This window comes from Nothobranchius furzeri, chromosome 7 (assembly GCF_043380555.1).
Source record: "Nothobranchius furzeri strain GRZ-AD chromosome 7, NfurGRZ-RIMD1, whole genome shotgun sequence".
NCBI lineage: Eukaryota > Metazoa > Chordata > Actinopteri > Cyprinodontiformes > Nothobranchiidae > Nothobranchius > Nothobranchius furzeri.
Window position 1 is genome coordinate 77094211 of NC_091747.1, and position 16331 is coordinate 77110541.

At 42.7% G+C, this 16331-nt stretch overlaps 1 protein-coding gene across 9 annotated transcripts in view; it reads left to right on the forward strand.

Annotated features, from left to right (window-relative positions):
• Window positions 1-16331, forward strand: part of adgrl3.1 (adhesion G protein-coupled receptor L3.1) — a 253089-nt gene that overhangs the window by 172229 nt on the left and 64529 nt on the right. For all 9 annotated transcript variants that reach the window (XM_015954195.3, XM_015954193.3, XM_015954197.3 and 6 more), the window contains 2 exons: window positions 256-294; window positions 9902-10085. In XM_015954195.3, the coding sequence (XP_015809681.1) occupies window positions 256-294; window positions 9902-10085 (223 nt within the window). The remainder of the gene's footprint in view (window positions 1-255; window positions 295-9901; window positions 10086-16331) is intronic.

Consider the following 16331-nt stretch of genomic DNA (forward strand, 5'->3'; position numbering starts at 1 on the left):
ACCAACGAGTGACTTTGTAATTAATGCCATCAATTTACTCCGGGATTAAATAAAAGAAAATCAGGAAGACAACGGTAGAAAGAAGCAGCAACGACAGTTAGAGTTCAGATGAAGAAAAAAGGTAAGTGAGGGTGATAACAATGACATCACACTGTTGATGAAGTAAGTGTGTGTGTGTGTGTGTGTGGGGGGGGGGGGGGTCTTCATAACCTAGAGATGTTGAGTCTCTAACAAATGACTTGTTTGAATTTGCAGCTTCAGAAGAGAGAAAGGTCCTGCAGGTTTTTCACACAGGTACTTCTACTTTCTGGTTTGGTCGATTCTTTTGCAGCGCCTCGATCTCACGTGTGTTTGTGTTTACTTTTGTGTTTTTGTTTATTTTTCTTGTAACGCTCAGCATGATGCATACTGCCATGCACGCTTCAGTGTGTTTCTGTGTGTGATCACACATTACTGAGCTGCGTCGTCAGTTCAATGCCAAACTCCTCAAGGGGAAGCTCCGTTTTGAGACGACCTGCCCTGACTCACATCTGCACCAGCATCACTGCTGTCATAATTTTACCATTAACTCTTCTCTGTGAGTTTATTTTAATCCTTGTGCTTGCTGTTTTCTATTTATTTATTTATTTATTTATTTGCATTCAAAATTAACAGAGCTTGCCAAGAGGCCTTGATCAGCAGATATAATACATTCACTGGCTGTGGTTCACTGGGTTCACCTTGCTTGTACCCGTTTAAACCACTTTTTGCATTCAGAAGTGTTTTTGTTTACTGTGACAGATTCGAAAAGGTGTTAGAAACATTTGTCAGAGGTTTTGGTCCATATTGTCTTACAGCGTTGGAAAGTTATATCCATGATGCAACTCTCCTCTTCCTCCACATCCCAGCATTTCTGGAATGGACTGAAATTTGGTGAATGGATATCACTGGACTCTAGCGAACTTGTGTTGTCCTGCTGGGCGTAGCCATCAGAAGATGAGTTCACTGGTCATAAAAGGAACAAGCGCATCTCCCCCCACACCACACCATAGCGTCAGCAGAAGCCTGAAATGCCGGACGGGTGACAGCTTTATAGTTTTTGACACCTAATTCTGACCCTACCGTCTGAATGTTGTGGCTGAACTCCAGACTCATCAGACCAGCAACGGTTTCCCAGTCTCTTCTGGTCCAGGTCCTGTGATCCTGTGTGAATTGTAGCCTCAGCTTCCTGTTCTTAGTTCATAGGAGAGACAGGTGGTGTGGCCTGCTGCTGGAGTCCATCTGCTTTAAGGTTCAACATGTTGTAGTTCAGAGATGTCCTTCTGGCGACCTTGGTTGAACCCAATAATTATATTGCTACTGTTGTCCGTTAGAACAAATCGGCAAACAGGCTAGTTTTTGAATGCCAACATGGTCTCTGAACACTAACTCCTCTATTTGAATATCTTCCTTAAGACAGTTTAGATGACCAGCATCTGCTGGAACCAGAAACCCACATTACCAGATGAAACGAGATAGTGCTAAACACCAGTCGTTGTTCTCTAGATTCAAATGTCTTTTGTTGTCCGTGACTCCAGATGATGTTTTACTTTTTGGTAGTTTGTCCTAAAGTTGAAGTGGTAGCAGCTGGCTGTTTCTCCTTTTTTGATGTTATCGAGCGGAGAACCTCTCACACCAGTGGGAATGAATGGAGGACTCAGGGAAGTGCAGCGGTTTGAGGAGACCAACAATCAGATGGCCCAATCATTGATTTAGGTTCAAAACATGTTGTTGTCTGAGGTTTTTAGACAAATTCTTTTTTTTTATCTCCACGTGGTTTTGTACCTATACTGTGTTGTTTAGAGGCATGAAAAAATGTTTTGAGCTAATTAATTTTTCAACTTTGCTGCTGCAGCTTGAACCGTGTCATCTTGAACCAGTCTGCACAGTCTCCACTGGCCTCTGACAGCAGCAGTGCATTCTCGTCCTCACAACTGCTGCTCACTGAATAGTTTCTCTCTTTCAGCTAAGTCTGTATAAACTGTAGAGATGGTTGTGGGTGAGAATCCCAGTCCTTCAGCAGTTTTCAGCTACAGTATACTCAGACCACCTTCTAAGTCACTTAATTCTCCATCCTTCATTCTACTCAGTCTTAAATTAATCGTCATCTTCACCACATGAAAGGTCCTCCAACCTTTCAAGATCCTGGTTCTGGTCTATAGGGCCTTACATGGACAAGCACCATCTTACATTGGTGATCTTCTTAGTCCCTACACCCCCAGCAGGTCCCTGAGGTCCAGTGATCAAAGCCTACTGGTTGTGCAGCACCAGGCTAAAGGTCAAAGGTGACAGATCATCTGCTGCTGTGGCCCCCAGACTCTGGAGCTCTCTCCCCCTGAGCCTGAGATCAGTGGACTCAGTGGTCTCCTTTAAAAAGCAGCTGAAGACTCACTTGTTCAAGCTGGCTTTTGTATGACCTTCTTCACCTCTCTCTCTTTATTCTGCTCTCCCCACCTATTCCACCTTCCTCAGGATCCACTGATTTCCCTCTTTCCTGTTCACTCTCTCTCTCTTTCTTAACATTTTTTCTTTTAAATCGCAATTGCTTATTCTTGCTCATTTTAAATATATTTTTAAACATTTTCAAAATGCTTTTTTTCTATTTTTATAATTTTTTTATTTTTTGTTTTTGTTTTTGTGAAGCGCCTCGTGATTTTTATCTTGAGAGGCGCTATAGAAATGATATTTTCTTCTTCTTCTTCTTCTTCTTCTTCTTCTTCTTCTTCTTCTTCTTCTTCATCACATCTAGTTGTTTAAAAGCGTAAACCTTTTGCCATGACGATTAACCAGTTTAGTTGACCGGCAATCCAACAGCTGTACATAATAAATCGGCTACTGTGTGTACAACAGTAAACAGGTGTGTCTGGAACCAGACTACCACTTGTCCAGTGCCAGAATTAAAATGTCCTCTCTGTCAATGTTTTAGAGGCAAACAGCAGAATTTGATCATTCTGTTGTTTTCTACAGCTTGATCGCAGCCTCAGCGTGTTAAATTAGTGTCAGCCTGTGTTTGTGTCTCCGTAGTAATTGTCCTTTTTAGTCTGCTTATATCGATGTTGGCAGAGCCGTGTCCAGGACTTTTAAAATGGGGTGGCCCATGTGGGGCACTTGTTTATTCATGGGTGGCACCAATGGATATGCTTATTTATTTATTTACACAAATCGTTTATTTATTTATTTACTTTCTAGTGAATTTTTGAGTTTCACATTGCACAATCACCATTTTTTCCCTCTTCATCTTTTACTTTTGTGGTGGTTAGCAAGTCACTTCTTGTTGCATTACTGCCACCAACTGGAGTTGAGTGGGACTCTAAATACTATGTTTGTGAGTATGAAAAAATATTAATATTAATACTGCACACCTGGGCTAGAAAACAGGATGAAAGTGCACACAACCACACACTATTTTGGAGTTTACAACCCAAGCCTTTTGTCGACAATGTAAAGTCAATTTAAACTGGAACTTAGTGGGGTGGCATCTGGGGTGGCCAATCAGATTCTAAGGGTGGCATGTGCTACCCCAGGCCACTCCCTGGACACGGCCCTGGATGTTGGTTTGTGTCGATGCCATGAGCTCACGGCGCTAACAGGAATTCTAACATCTTTCAGGCGCGTTTCTGGTCAGCTAAAATCACTATTCAGGAGATCAAAGTGCCCCAGCATCCTCATCCATGTAGTGTGGATAGGCTGCATAGTTCTGTCTACACACACACACACACACACACACACACACACACACACACACACACACTGGATGGTGTCGCTCTTTTTCTCTTGATGCAGGCTCTTTTTCCACACTCCCCTGAAAAGTCTTAACGTCAGCACAAGTCAGCAATGCCACATGATAGAACATGGCTTACGACTGTATGCAAGCTGACACACACACACACACACACACACACACACACACACACACACACACTTGAACATATGTTCAACAATAATCTTGTGCTGTCACGTCTGAACAGTCAGGCGTTGCTAGCATGTCTCCTTAAGCCAAATAAGGCTGCATTTCCAGGAACGGCTCATCTCAGGTTCAAATCCTGACTTTTACCACACACCTCGGCAAAGAGAGGGGTGGGGGATAGGGAATGGCTGGGAGTGATCGATTATATAATTAGCCTTAGTTATGTGAAACAAAATTACACCAACAGTCCCTTACTCTGGCAGATAGAAACGTGCCTGATTAGGGATGTGGTATGGCGCTGCCCTATCCTCATTAATTATCTACGCCACTAATTGCCAAGTGAGGAAGAGTGGGCAGGAGGTCTGCGCTCTTAATAGAGACAAAAAATAATTGAATTCTCTCCCTCCCCTTTTTTTCTCTGTTTCTCTCCTCCTTTTCTCACACTTCATTTCTCCTCCTCAGTCGTTTCGTTTGGGTAACTGGGGACTCGTTTCATGTATACCAAATTGGCAATTTATCCATGATGAAGTTGGTGGTGTGGAGAGGCTTTGATGCTTTAGGGTGCTCTGAAGGAGGCAGGTAGTCTGTCAGGTAGAAGGAGAAGGGGGTAAAATAAAAAGGATGGTGCAGAAATTAGAGAAGAGAGAAAGTAGAGAGGTGGAATGTGAGAGCGACAATAATTGGGGCAGAGAGGAGACAGTGATGCTCAATGACAGTGTCTAATTTGCCCTCTATTTATGGATGGCAGGTCAGAAATGTGGCATTGTGTGAATTTAAAACCCGGTTTGGCTGCAAACTCATTTGTCATAAAAGACAAACTCCCAACAGCAAATGTAGCGACGCCTCCCTGTCTGATGGTATTAAACCTGCATTTGTTCACACCTCAGCCTGGAGAAAACAAAACATGACTTCTTCTCATCTAGCCTCTTTTCTTCTAACATCCCAACTCCATCATGTTACCCAGCAGTGTTCTCCACACTACATCCATGTACCCATGTTCACCTTGGGTATTTGGGAGCCCAGTTAGAGGCTGTCTTGCTGCTGCTGTTTACGCTGGATTACCCCAACGCTTCAAAGCATTTCCCTTCTGCCCCATTTACTGTTCTCTGTGAGTGTGTGTGAGTGTGTGTGCCTGCCTTGAACATTTTAGTGTCACAAAAGCACACTCATACTGACTCACACCCTTACACTGCCTACACCCTTATCTGTCTCTGCAGAGTCTCTCCCCCCTTTTATGAAAAACTCTCGGCTTCAGCCCTCAAGTCTTCATACATGTGCAGGATGGAAATGTCACCGGTGGCACCAGCGTTAAAGCCACACACACACACACACACACACACACACACATGCACGCACACATTCCATCCCAGAGATGTCTGGAACTCCGGGAAACCTCAACCCTTCTTCTCCGTACCTATCTCTGTCCTCTGCGGATGTTATCTCAGGCCTAGTCCACACGTAGCCGTTTTTTTTTTTAAACGAATATCCGCCCCTCCAAAAACTTGCATCCACACCACCTCGTTTAAAAAAAAAATCTGTCCACACGTACCCGGATAAATACGTTGTTAAGGACATGACCTGTAGGCGGCAGTACTTCCCCCGTTCTTAACCTCGTCCTTCGTCTGTGGTCTTCCGCAAGGAGCAGTAATTGCGCTTGCAAAAACAAACAAGCAAAAAGCGCTTGGACAGCTGATAAAGCGAGCACAGCTCTGAGGGCATCCATGCTGTCGGCTAGTGTAAACACAGGTCGCACACGTGATGTCAGCATTTTTTTGTCGCAGAAAGTGACGTTGCGGACCTTAAAACTCCGGTTTTGTCTGTCCACACGCAGACACCCAAAACGGAGAAAATGCAGATCTTCACTTTGGCCGGAGTTTTTAAAAAGATCCGTTTTCCTGTGAAAAAACTCCATTTTCGTGTGGATGACAGGCCAAAACGTAGAAAAATATCTACGTTTAGGCAGATCCCCGGCTACGTGTGGACAGGGCCTCAGTCGCACTGAATGAAATTTCAAATAAAGAAAAAAATTAATATGCTTGATAGTCAAAAGGTCAATAAAAAGCTGTAGGAATTTTAATGAGAGTAGAGAGTCTGGGTTATCTAGAGCACATTAAGTGAGCGTTTTCGAGCAGGACTGGCAGCCAGAGCGAATGGGAAGCAGCTCTCATATCTGCTGTGCCCACAGAGAAGAACATCTTCCCCTCTGTCTGCTTTTGTTGCCTGGGCTGCTACTGTACAGCAAGTGGAGCAGAATGATGCACTACAATGCATCTCTTAGCTCCTAGTGCACACCCCCATCTGTGCACCCAGCCAAAGCCACACACACACACACACACATGCACACACACACACTTAACAATCCTGCATGTGACATTCAACATTTATTTAAACTTCAGGCAACAACATGGCAGTGCAAAGAGAAAGAAATGTGGAGATTATTCATGATGAAACCTTATAAAGAGCATCAGCATTAAATAGTGAAGTAAGTAAAGAATAATTAGAATGATTAATATTTAAATCGTGTTGAATCGACTACAACAAGATCGGTTGGACGTGAGGAATTAAAAATGTAAAACTGAAGAAGTGCCTCTGGGTAAAGATGGGTTAAGCCTGAGAGTTTTCCTCAAGTTACGACAAGATCGAGTAATTCAAGCTAAACTAGATAATAAATTCAATGATAATAAATCATTTAAACACTGAGAATCCCATCCTCCATAGCCTCTACGTCTAAAGTATCACAAGTAGACCTCTGAGGTTTCCTTTCCTTTATGAAGCACGACCACATGGACGTAATTTTCACTTTAGAAGTGGGGGGACATGGGGGGGGGGGGGGTCTTTACAGTATGCTCTAATGGGAAACGGGCTTCAACACAAACGGTTGTTTTCCCAGTCTCATTTTAATATAGCGTAATGGATGGTAAAAAGTGCAGGGGTCAAAACTTGACTTTGGAAAACGTGTGTGTGTGTGGGGGGGGGGGGGCATGTCCCCCCTGTCCCCCCAAAACTTACGTCCATGCACGACCAAGACTATTGCTTAACAAACTACTTTGTTTTCTTTTTGAAATAAATACTTTCAAAAGCATTCCTGACATTTTTGGACTCCTCGTAAAAGATAGGTTAAATGTTTATTTTTATCTGAGTGTGAAACTCCAATTGTACGACAAGCTACAACATGCAATAATTTACACTAATCATAAAAAGTGGCACCATCAGCATAAAAATGAATTATGAAAGGAGGGGAAAAAGGAAGGAGAGGGAGCTAAATGTCAGGTAAACAATATATAACAACCATTTATTCCAGTTTCTCATCAGTGTTCGGGTTTAAATACGTCTGACTAAGTCCGGTTGGTTACGTTTAGATTTAAAAGCCTTGATGATGTTGATCGAATGATGGAACAAATAAAGCTTTCTTTGTCCCTCATCAGGGAAAATCATAGTTTTGCAACTTTGCAGTTTAATTAAATGTGCATTTTAATCTTAAAATCAGCTCCAAACAGTCACAAAAACAATGTCATCAACTAAAAGTGAGTGTAACTAAATAATTATTTGGGTTTGTAAGCGTGCTCCAATTTTGTCTTGACTGCTAATTGAAGGCTAAGCTAACAAGCATCTTGTGGTGGTTGAAAAAAGCCACACAGGACAAGGTGAGAAATAATAACTAAAGCAATAAAACCACAGCAGCTGGCCTGGATTGCCCCTGCAAGACAACAATTGCACAAGAAAACTGAGCAAATTTGCAAAGAATGTTCCTCGTTTCTCAAGTTTTAGAGCTCCATGAAAAAAAATGATGTATGTAGTTTGTAGCTGTTTAGAAGAAACCTCCGTGTACTTAAACACCAGTTTAGTGGAAGAGTCACGTGCACGCTTTTAGGCCAGAGTTAGGCAGGTGATGCTGGTTAGGCTAAAGGGAAACACGGGTGCTGCAGGTGCAGAAAGGCTAAACTCTGAAACCTCATTGCACAACCGGAGCAGGGAGGGCAGCGCTGATGAGGATCTGGCAGGGAGCAAAGAAAACATTGGACTGTAATGAATAACGAAACCCTGATGGAGCAATCAGTCAGCAAAACTCGGTTGGCGTGAACGATGATTGAGGCAAAGCTCAGCAGAATGCACAGAACACAAAATATGTTCAAATTATGGATGGACCTAATCTTAAATAATGGCTCAAAAGCAAAATAAAAGCATAAATGGAAAACCCAAACTTCACCGACTCAAACCGGTCGTTTTTACGTCTGATAAAATAAAGAAGCACAAATGAAGTTTCAAAGATCCTTGAGAGGATATTAAAGCTTGTAGCCTATTGTCCTCAAATTGAAAGGTTGGTGATTTACACAGGGGTGGCTCACACACACACACACACACACACACACACACACGTAACCTCCACTCCTGCGTATTCCGGTTGTTTGGAGAAGAAGTGGATTAATTAGTTTTTGTTTACACGTATCCCTTCCAGACTCATCCAGTAGGCATCCCTCCTAATTAGCAGCTAGTGCTAAAATAGGACGTGATATTATCATATTAGCTTGTTGGAACCTGTGTGTGCGTGTGTGTGTGTGTGTGTGTGTGTGTGTGTGTGTGTGTGTGTGCGTGCGTGCGTGCGTGCGTGCGTGCGTGCGTGTGTGTGTGTGTGTGTGTGTGTGTGTGTATACTTTATTTGCTTGCAGGTAAAACACAGGAGTTTTTCTGACTGAACATGATTTGTAAATGATTCACGATCGACTGCTTCCCTATACACCATCTACTTTCTGAATGATTAAAACACACGTCACTTACAGCAGCTGTCTCCTCATTCCTTGACTAGTTTCCTGTTATGTTCTTCACCCTGAGTGACAGGGACCAAGAGGAAGTCAAGTGGCGCATATGTGAAAGGCGACAAAGTGACGTTCCTCATTCGTTCTGCTTGCTCTTGCGATTCCCCACTGGAGACGCCTTTAGCTTGTATAATAGCACCTGTGCTGCTTCGCCCACTTCCTCCTCGTTGTCCCTCCTCAAGAGAGAGAAAGATGAGTAAAAGACGGGATGAGAGGGTGTCTGCATGAAGGGTGGTTTACGGAGCAAAAGAAAATAAGGAGACAAAGGGGAGTGTAAGATGTGTGTGTTTGATAGCACCTGTATTCGCTTTTCCGCCTCTCTTGCTCCCAGTGGACGCCTGTCACCATGGACTCACTGGACTGTTTTATCACTTTCCCATGGTCCTCCTCCCCATCCCCGTCTGCACCAGCTCTTTTTTCTCTGTCGTTCTGTCTCTTTATCTCTCCCCGGGTCTCTAAACGTGTGTGTCAGCCGTATGTGTGTGCATGTGGTGAAAAGGAGGAGAATCCTTAAGAGCATGAGTGGATGTGAGCAGAAGAAAAAATAGGAATTGTTTCAGGGAAAACTTCTCATCTATAGAGGCCGAGCCAACAGTTCTCTGTTTATCTCGGTGAAACTTTGGGATTCATAGCTGCTCCGCTCTGCTGGATGCAAACCAGCTTACATTAAACACAGTCAACCTATGAAATGAGACCGTTACTTCAAAAAAGAGGAAAAAGAAGGCAGCTGAAGGAGATGGTAGTGTGTCAAAACACAGTGATTGCAATCAAGTGATAAGCTCAGCTTGATTTTCAGAACATCTGTGATTCTCCACGTAAAAAAAAGTAACAATCATTGAAAGGTGCACACTTTAAAAGTTTTGTTTTATATAATGTCTTTAGCTTACTGTTTTATGTTTTTTTCCATGTCTGCATGAGAATGCCTCATTTGCATCGCTAACATTTTGTTGTCTTGATTGCCACGATTTATCAACATGATAAATGAAAAGCTTCCGCCTTCTCAGTGTTGCATCCCGCTGGCTGCCGTCTCCTGTGGTCAGGGTGTAGTAATGCTGCATGCAATATAAATAAGTTCCTGCATTCATTTTCATACGAGCGGGATTGACTGGAAATGTTAGCTTTAGCTTCGGCTACGTGACCCCTGTCTTTATTGCTCCCTCAGGCGATGGTGGAGACGGTAAACAATTTGCTGCATCCGAGAGCCCAGCCGGCGTGGAGGGAGCTGCCCACCAGCGAGCAGGTGCACTCAGCCACTCTGCTCCTCGACACCGTGGAAACCGGCGCTTTTATGTTGGCTGACAACCTGCTGAAGACCGACACCGTGCAGGAGACCACTGACTACATTCGTAAGTACATTTTACGGCTTGGTCACAGTTGGACTTTGAGACTGTTCAGAAAACTATTTGGATGCACTTAACAGTTTTAGAGAGAGATAGAAAAAGAAAGTCCAGACCTCCACCAGTTCTCTGGACAGGATTTATCCCTGCGGGGTCACCGGGATGGCGAAGCCTCCCAGGTGTTTGTGTCAAATCAGTGATTTAACATTAAATAACAGTATTAAACATTATTTTGATTTATTAGAATATAGTTTGTTGCATTTACATTTTCTTTGCCATTCGTAAATCCAAAAAGCAACTTAGGCAGCTGCAGTTTAAAGAGTATGATGCAACATCTCCGTAAGACAGAAAACAACACTTCTTTGCCTCAGATTCATCATTCATTCATTCATCTATAAAACTAGAATCAAAACATTTCATCTAATGTGTCAGAAATCATTTTTTAAGATAATATGCATTTAAACTACAGACGTAGAATTCCTTTAAGCAACGCCTCGTGACAGACTTTTAAACCGAGATCGTTTTATGTTGAGAAATGATGGAATTGTAGTTGTTTTGATCAAACCCTGAAACAACTTTATGCACAACTGCAAAGTGAAGTTGCACGAGTTTTACACCATCTGTAAACACTTCAAAACGACTTTCAGCTGCAGCAAAATTCAGGTCAAAAACTGTAAAAATGAACGCTGCTGTCGTTAAATGTGTTTGCTAATATTCATTAGTTGGTTAATTGCTAAATCAGGCTGACTTCAGAAGCTAGTCTGTTTGTTCTGATGAATTCAGCCAGTGGTTAGTGAGGTTTTGTGAGAATGAACACACAGACTGAGGCAAATGCATGACTGTCTTCTTTGTGTCTTGGGCGATGGGCGTAAACCCACAGATCCTGCACGTTTATTTGAACTTGTATTTGTGTTTTATATGTATAAGAAGAAGAAGAAAGAAAATATCATTTCTATAGCGCCTCTCAAGATAAAAATCACGAGGCGCTTCACAAAAACAAAAAATATAAAAATTGTAAAAATATAAAAAAGCATTTCGAAAATGTTTAAAAATATATTTAAAATGAGCAAAAATAGACAATTGCGATTTAAAAGAAAAAATGTTAAGAAAGAGAGAGAGAGTGAACAGGAAAGAGGGAAATCAGTGGATCCTGAGGAAGGTGGAATAGGTGGGGAGAGCAGAATAAAGAGAGAGAGGTGAAGAAGGTCATACAAAAGCCAGCTTGAACAAGTGAGTCTTCAGCTGCTTTTTAAAGGAGACCACTGAGTCCACTGATCTCAGGCTCAGGGGGAGAGAGGTCCAGAGTCTGGGGGCCACAGCAGCAGATGATCTGTCACCTTTGACCTTTAGCCTGGTGCTGCACAACCAGTAGGCTTTGATCACTGGACCTCAGGGACCTGCTGGGGGTGTAGGGACTAAGAAGATCACCAATGTAAGATGGTGCTTGTCCATGTAAGGCCCTGTGGACCAGAACCAGGATCTTGAAATGAACCCTGAAGTTGACTGGCAGCCAGTGAAGCTGGAGGAGAAGCGGGGTGATGTGGGTGTGTTTGGAGGACTTGGTCAGAAGCCGAGCACAGGCATTCTGAACCACCTGTAGACGGTTCAGGGAGGTTCTGCTCAGACACGTGAAAAGAGAGTTACAGTATACTAGCTTAGAAATCTAGAAATCAAATTCTTGGAGAAATAAAAGCTTTTCCTCTGCAGGTCGGTTTAGCCACGCTCCACTGTAGCCTCAGCAGGTCTACCAACGGACCGAACAATTTTACCTCTAGCCAATCACAGCGCTTTATATTTTTAGAGCGATATAGGGAGCCTAAGTCACGTCCGCACCATGGGTCCCCGGAAGACCAAAACAATGAATACAAGTCAACGGAGCTAAAAACGCTATTTTCTAATTCGCTTTACCTTACGCCCTGGATCGCACATATGTTGTACTGCAGTTTAAATGAAAACTATTGATGGGTGTTTCGACCACGCCAGTCACGTACTTTGAGATTTATTAGCTCGTAAAAGTTCGTAATAAGCATGACTGCAAACTAGAAATCGTCACGTCGCATGTGTGACGTCACCACATAATCTCCTCTCCGCTAACGTAGCTGCTACTTACCACATGACCAGATTTATGGTGGTTCTTTCCTCCTGTGGGAAGTTCCCTGAACTTACAGCCATTTTCCCTCGGTTTTTTCCGTGTCTGGTTCGATGACGCCACTTTCGTGAAGCGCATTTGTAGTCCTGGACTTTCTCTCACACAAAACCTAAAATAGCATTTCTCCCTGTTTGAAAATAAGCACGTTCTTGGTATCAAAATCCATCTTTAACATTCACGGACATCATGGCACAAAACAAGCGGGATTAGAAAATAGCATTTTTAGCCCTATTGACTTCGTTTTTTCGTTCTTCCGGGACCCATGATGCGAAAGTGACTTAAGCCGGGCGTACACTGTGCGACTTTTTCACTTTTTTGAGCCGATTTTCCAGTCGTGCGAGAATCCACGACATCGGGGCGAGTTTTGCGCCGAGCGTCGTGTAGTTTACAGGGGGTTACGAGATGCGATTAACACCACGTGACCAGCTGCTGATCAGCAGTCGTGAGGTCGCACGGACTTCTGGCGTGTTTAATATTCGCTCGTCCCTCGTGAGGATATCGCACTGTGAGCAGCTGCGACCCAAAGTGTATCAGAACCGCTCACGGCGCATGCGCAATCCTGCATCAACACCGCTCAGCCGCTATTTCCCTAATAACACACGTTGTTCGTTTTTGTTTCTACACATTTTTTTACTCACAAAGATTGTCAAGAAAGCGTGTTTGTCGTGTTCATGTCAAATTAAACTGATCACAAAAGACAGATTTACTTTCTTTATTTCGTTTTCCTCATCCAACCCCCATAAATCCCTGTGTGTCCTCCTGCAGCACTCCCGAAGGACAACAGGCAAAACAAGACAAAAAAGTCTGACGTGTTGTGTAAAAACTGCTATTTTTAGCATATTTTTAGGGCCGACGTGTTGCTACCAGACGTACAGTGTGAGCAGTCAGGTCGCATCCGAGAACTGGGTCGTGCAGTTTGAGCGCATGACTCGTGAGATCTGTCCTGCGAGGAAGTCGTACAGTTTGAGCTGAAGCTGAGTGCTATGAGTGAAAAAGTCGCACAGTGTACGCCCGGCTTTAGGCTCCTTATTTGGTGAGCTAAGCACCAGAGCTGCATCGAAGAACTACAAAGATGGTGCTGGTTCATGAACAGCACTCATTTGAAATGGCTTTGGTATCAAAGACTTGGGCTTTTCTTTAAGACATGAGTGTGGGTTCCACCCCACGACTTAGATCTGTCCGTGAGTCATGGCCTGACTTTATATTAACATGTATGGGATGGCTTGCCAGGCTATACCTTAACATTTTAATGACTCAATAAGGGGGGACAGATCGGGATGAGGCTGTTGTACTACTGTGACTGAGAAAAATGTGATAAACATCAAGATGAGCTACAAGATAAACAAAAACAATAACACGATTAATCATATTCTGCAAGAGGGCAGAGCAAAGCAAGCCAAACTGGATAAAGCTGTCAGTGATAATGTAGCATTACAGGAAGTCAATAAACGTACAGAACAGTACACGTATGCAGTTTAGGTGCTCCCTCCGTAGTACTTAAGCAGGTTTAACAAGGGTTCATTTAAAAAGTCATTATGAAAGAAACCACTGACTACTTTTATTTCCAGCCTCTCTTAGAAAATTAATAAAAGCTTGCCTTTAATGTTTCAGGTATGACATATTTTATATTTTCACTTAATTAATGTTTATGCACAAGAACGTCAATAACAGCGTCGAGTGCGTAATAAAGGGCTGTAAGTAAAGTGTGCATTCGTTTGCTCCATTTCAGTCAAAACTGGCATCATTTGGAACAAATTCAGGAAAGCTGATGTATTTTTTATTTGTTTATTTATTTGCATGCCATTAAATGGTTTCATGTGCAGAACACAAACAGGGCCATTCGTTTTTAATTGTAGAATTCTTCCATAAATGCGACTTTGTGAATATAAGAACTTTTTTTTCTGTATTTCAAAACACGTAATAACTACACTGACCTCAATGAGTGATCACATGTTACCTTTGTGACTTAACAAAATGCTCTTAAGGTATTAAAGTTAGCATAGACTCCTGAGATCAAATGTTCCTGAAGTGTTGAAGCAACACTTGCACCTCAGCTTCATAAAACCAACTTTCATAGATGTGGTATGTTTGAAAAACCAAACACTTTGAATTATTTTAGAAAGCCATGGATAAAAGAAACCGTATCTAATAAATTATTCAGTATTAAGCTCATTTTCATGCCTTTAATTTTTATTTTTGACATCAGTTTAAATACTTTTCAAGGCTTTGACCACAAATAACTTCCTTTTTGAAGAAATGCGCCTAGCCAACCAACTTTTATGTCAGAGGAATAAACCAAGATCATACTTTATACGTATATATGAGAGAGAGAGAGAGAGAGAGAGAGAGAGAGAGAGAGAGAGAGAGAGAGAGGAGTGTTTTTTTTTGGGGGGGGGGGGGGGTCCAAATCTTACAAATATGCATAATCCTATGCAATCTGGATAGCACACTGTAATGAAATAGCTCAGTTATAGCAAGTTTCTGGGTTTTGCTAAGGCCTGGGTCACACGATGCTAGGATCTAAGACTGTTGGGATAATTTAAAAAATATGAGACCACACATGTGGCCATAAATGCTCACAGATACGACAGTCCTGGCGTTGTGGTTTACGGCCACATGGTAAAAACAACACACCACAAACAACCCGATTTTACTCACCGGCATTCCCAGATTAGTTGGGAAATCTTGCTAAACCTCTTTAGATCAAACGGGAGGAAGAGGAGGATTTGGATTTTCCTCATTCTGAGCAGCGTTCTTCCATCACCTTGCTCTTTGATTGGCTACACGTCTGTGAAATTGGGTCAAGGTCTTCTAACATCTCTAGTTTGTGACTGAGCGGTCTTGTCATCCTTCTGAATAGACCAGAGCACTCCTAAAACACAACACATGGCAGGAATATCTAATAAGATTAACTTTTGAGCCATTACGGTAATCAAGGGCAGCTGACTGTCTGAAGGGGAGAACTGAGGCGAAAACTGGCAGGACTATCTTGTGGTGTGAACCAGGCCTTATGGTTATGTCTGGAAACCATCTTGAAGTAGATTTAACCCAAATGTTTGTCAGTTGTAGCCGTGCATCCGGATCCTTTTCAAGATAAACTATGTCCTCGTGTTCATGAGATCTGTTGCTAACAGTCAGACAAATGAGCACACGTACACAGGCACGGGCCAAAACTGTATTGCAATCGTTTTGATTTTCACATTTGCACATTATTCACAGCAGCTGCGCCCAGTTCCTGCTCCTTGACATGTTACTTTTCAGAAAGTTTCTTTTTAAGTTTTTGTCTGCTGTAGCCTGAGCCCATAGCCCAGATCTCATTAGTTAGCCCAGAGAAAGCATCAACTTATTATTTGAATCATGCGTGCTAAATGAGCCTACGTGCTGCTATCATGCAACATGATCTCTGGACTACAGGCAGCAGGTTCATGAGAGGTTCGCTCAGGACTTTGTAGTTCGTGTAATTCTGCTGATCTTCTACATGCAACAAGCTGAAGGAGAGGTGAGAATCCAAAATGTTAACGGCGTCTTCTCCAAAGCTTTGACTGCTTTGCTTTACTACGATTATTACATGTGCAGGGCTGTCAGAGGGAGGTCACGATGAAGATATGTTAAAGGGTCAAGTCCACAGAGAGGCTTATCTACCAGGAAAAAAAATTAGCCTTCAGGCTAGTGCGAGTTGTTTTCCTCAGCCAATAATTTGTATTAATTTATTTATCTTTCCATATTCTCTGCCCTCTGCTTGTAGGCGGAATTGACAAAGCACAACAATCACTTCCACATCGCCTCCCTTTTTTCCCACTCCTTTTGCTTATAATCTCGCCCCTCGCCGATCGTGTCATCGTGCAGCGATGCTACACAGTTTCTCTGAAGAGCAAAGAACATCCTTGGTTTTCATGCCTCCAGGTGGTGATGATATATCTGTGAGCTGTCACTTCATCGTGCACTCAGACCAGCCAGTCGCACCCACTTTAGACCGCCTCTAGTTATCCTCCTATTTACTCTCAATCTGATTTGATATTTTAAAACTTCCTCCACATCATTCCCCCCCATTACTGGAATTCAGCGTGCTTGTATGCTACTCAGTCACAGATGAAAAGCCGTGAAGG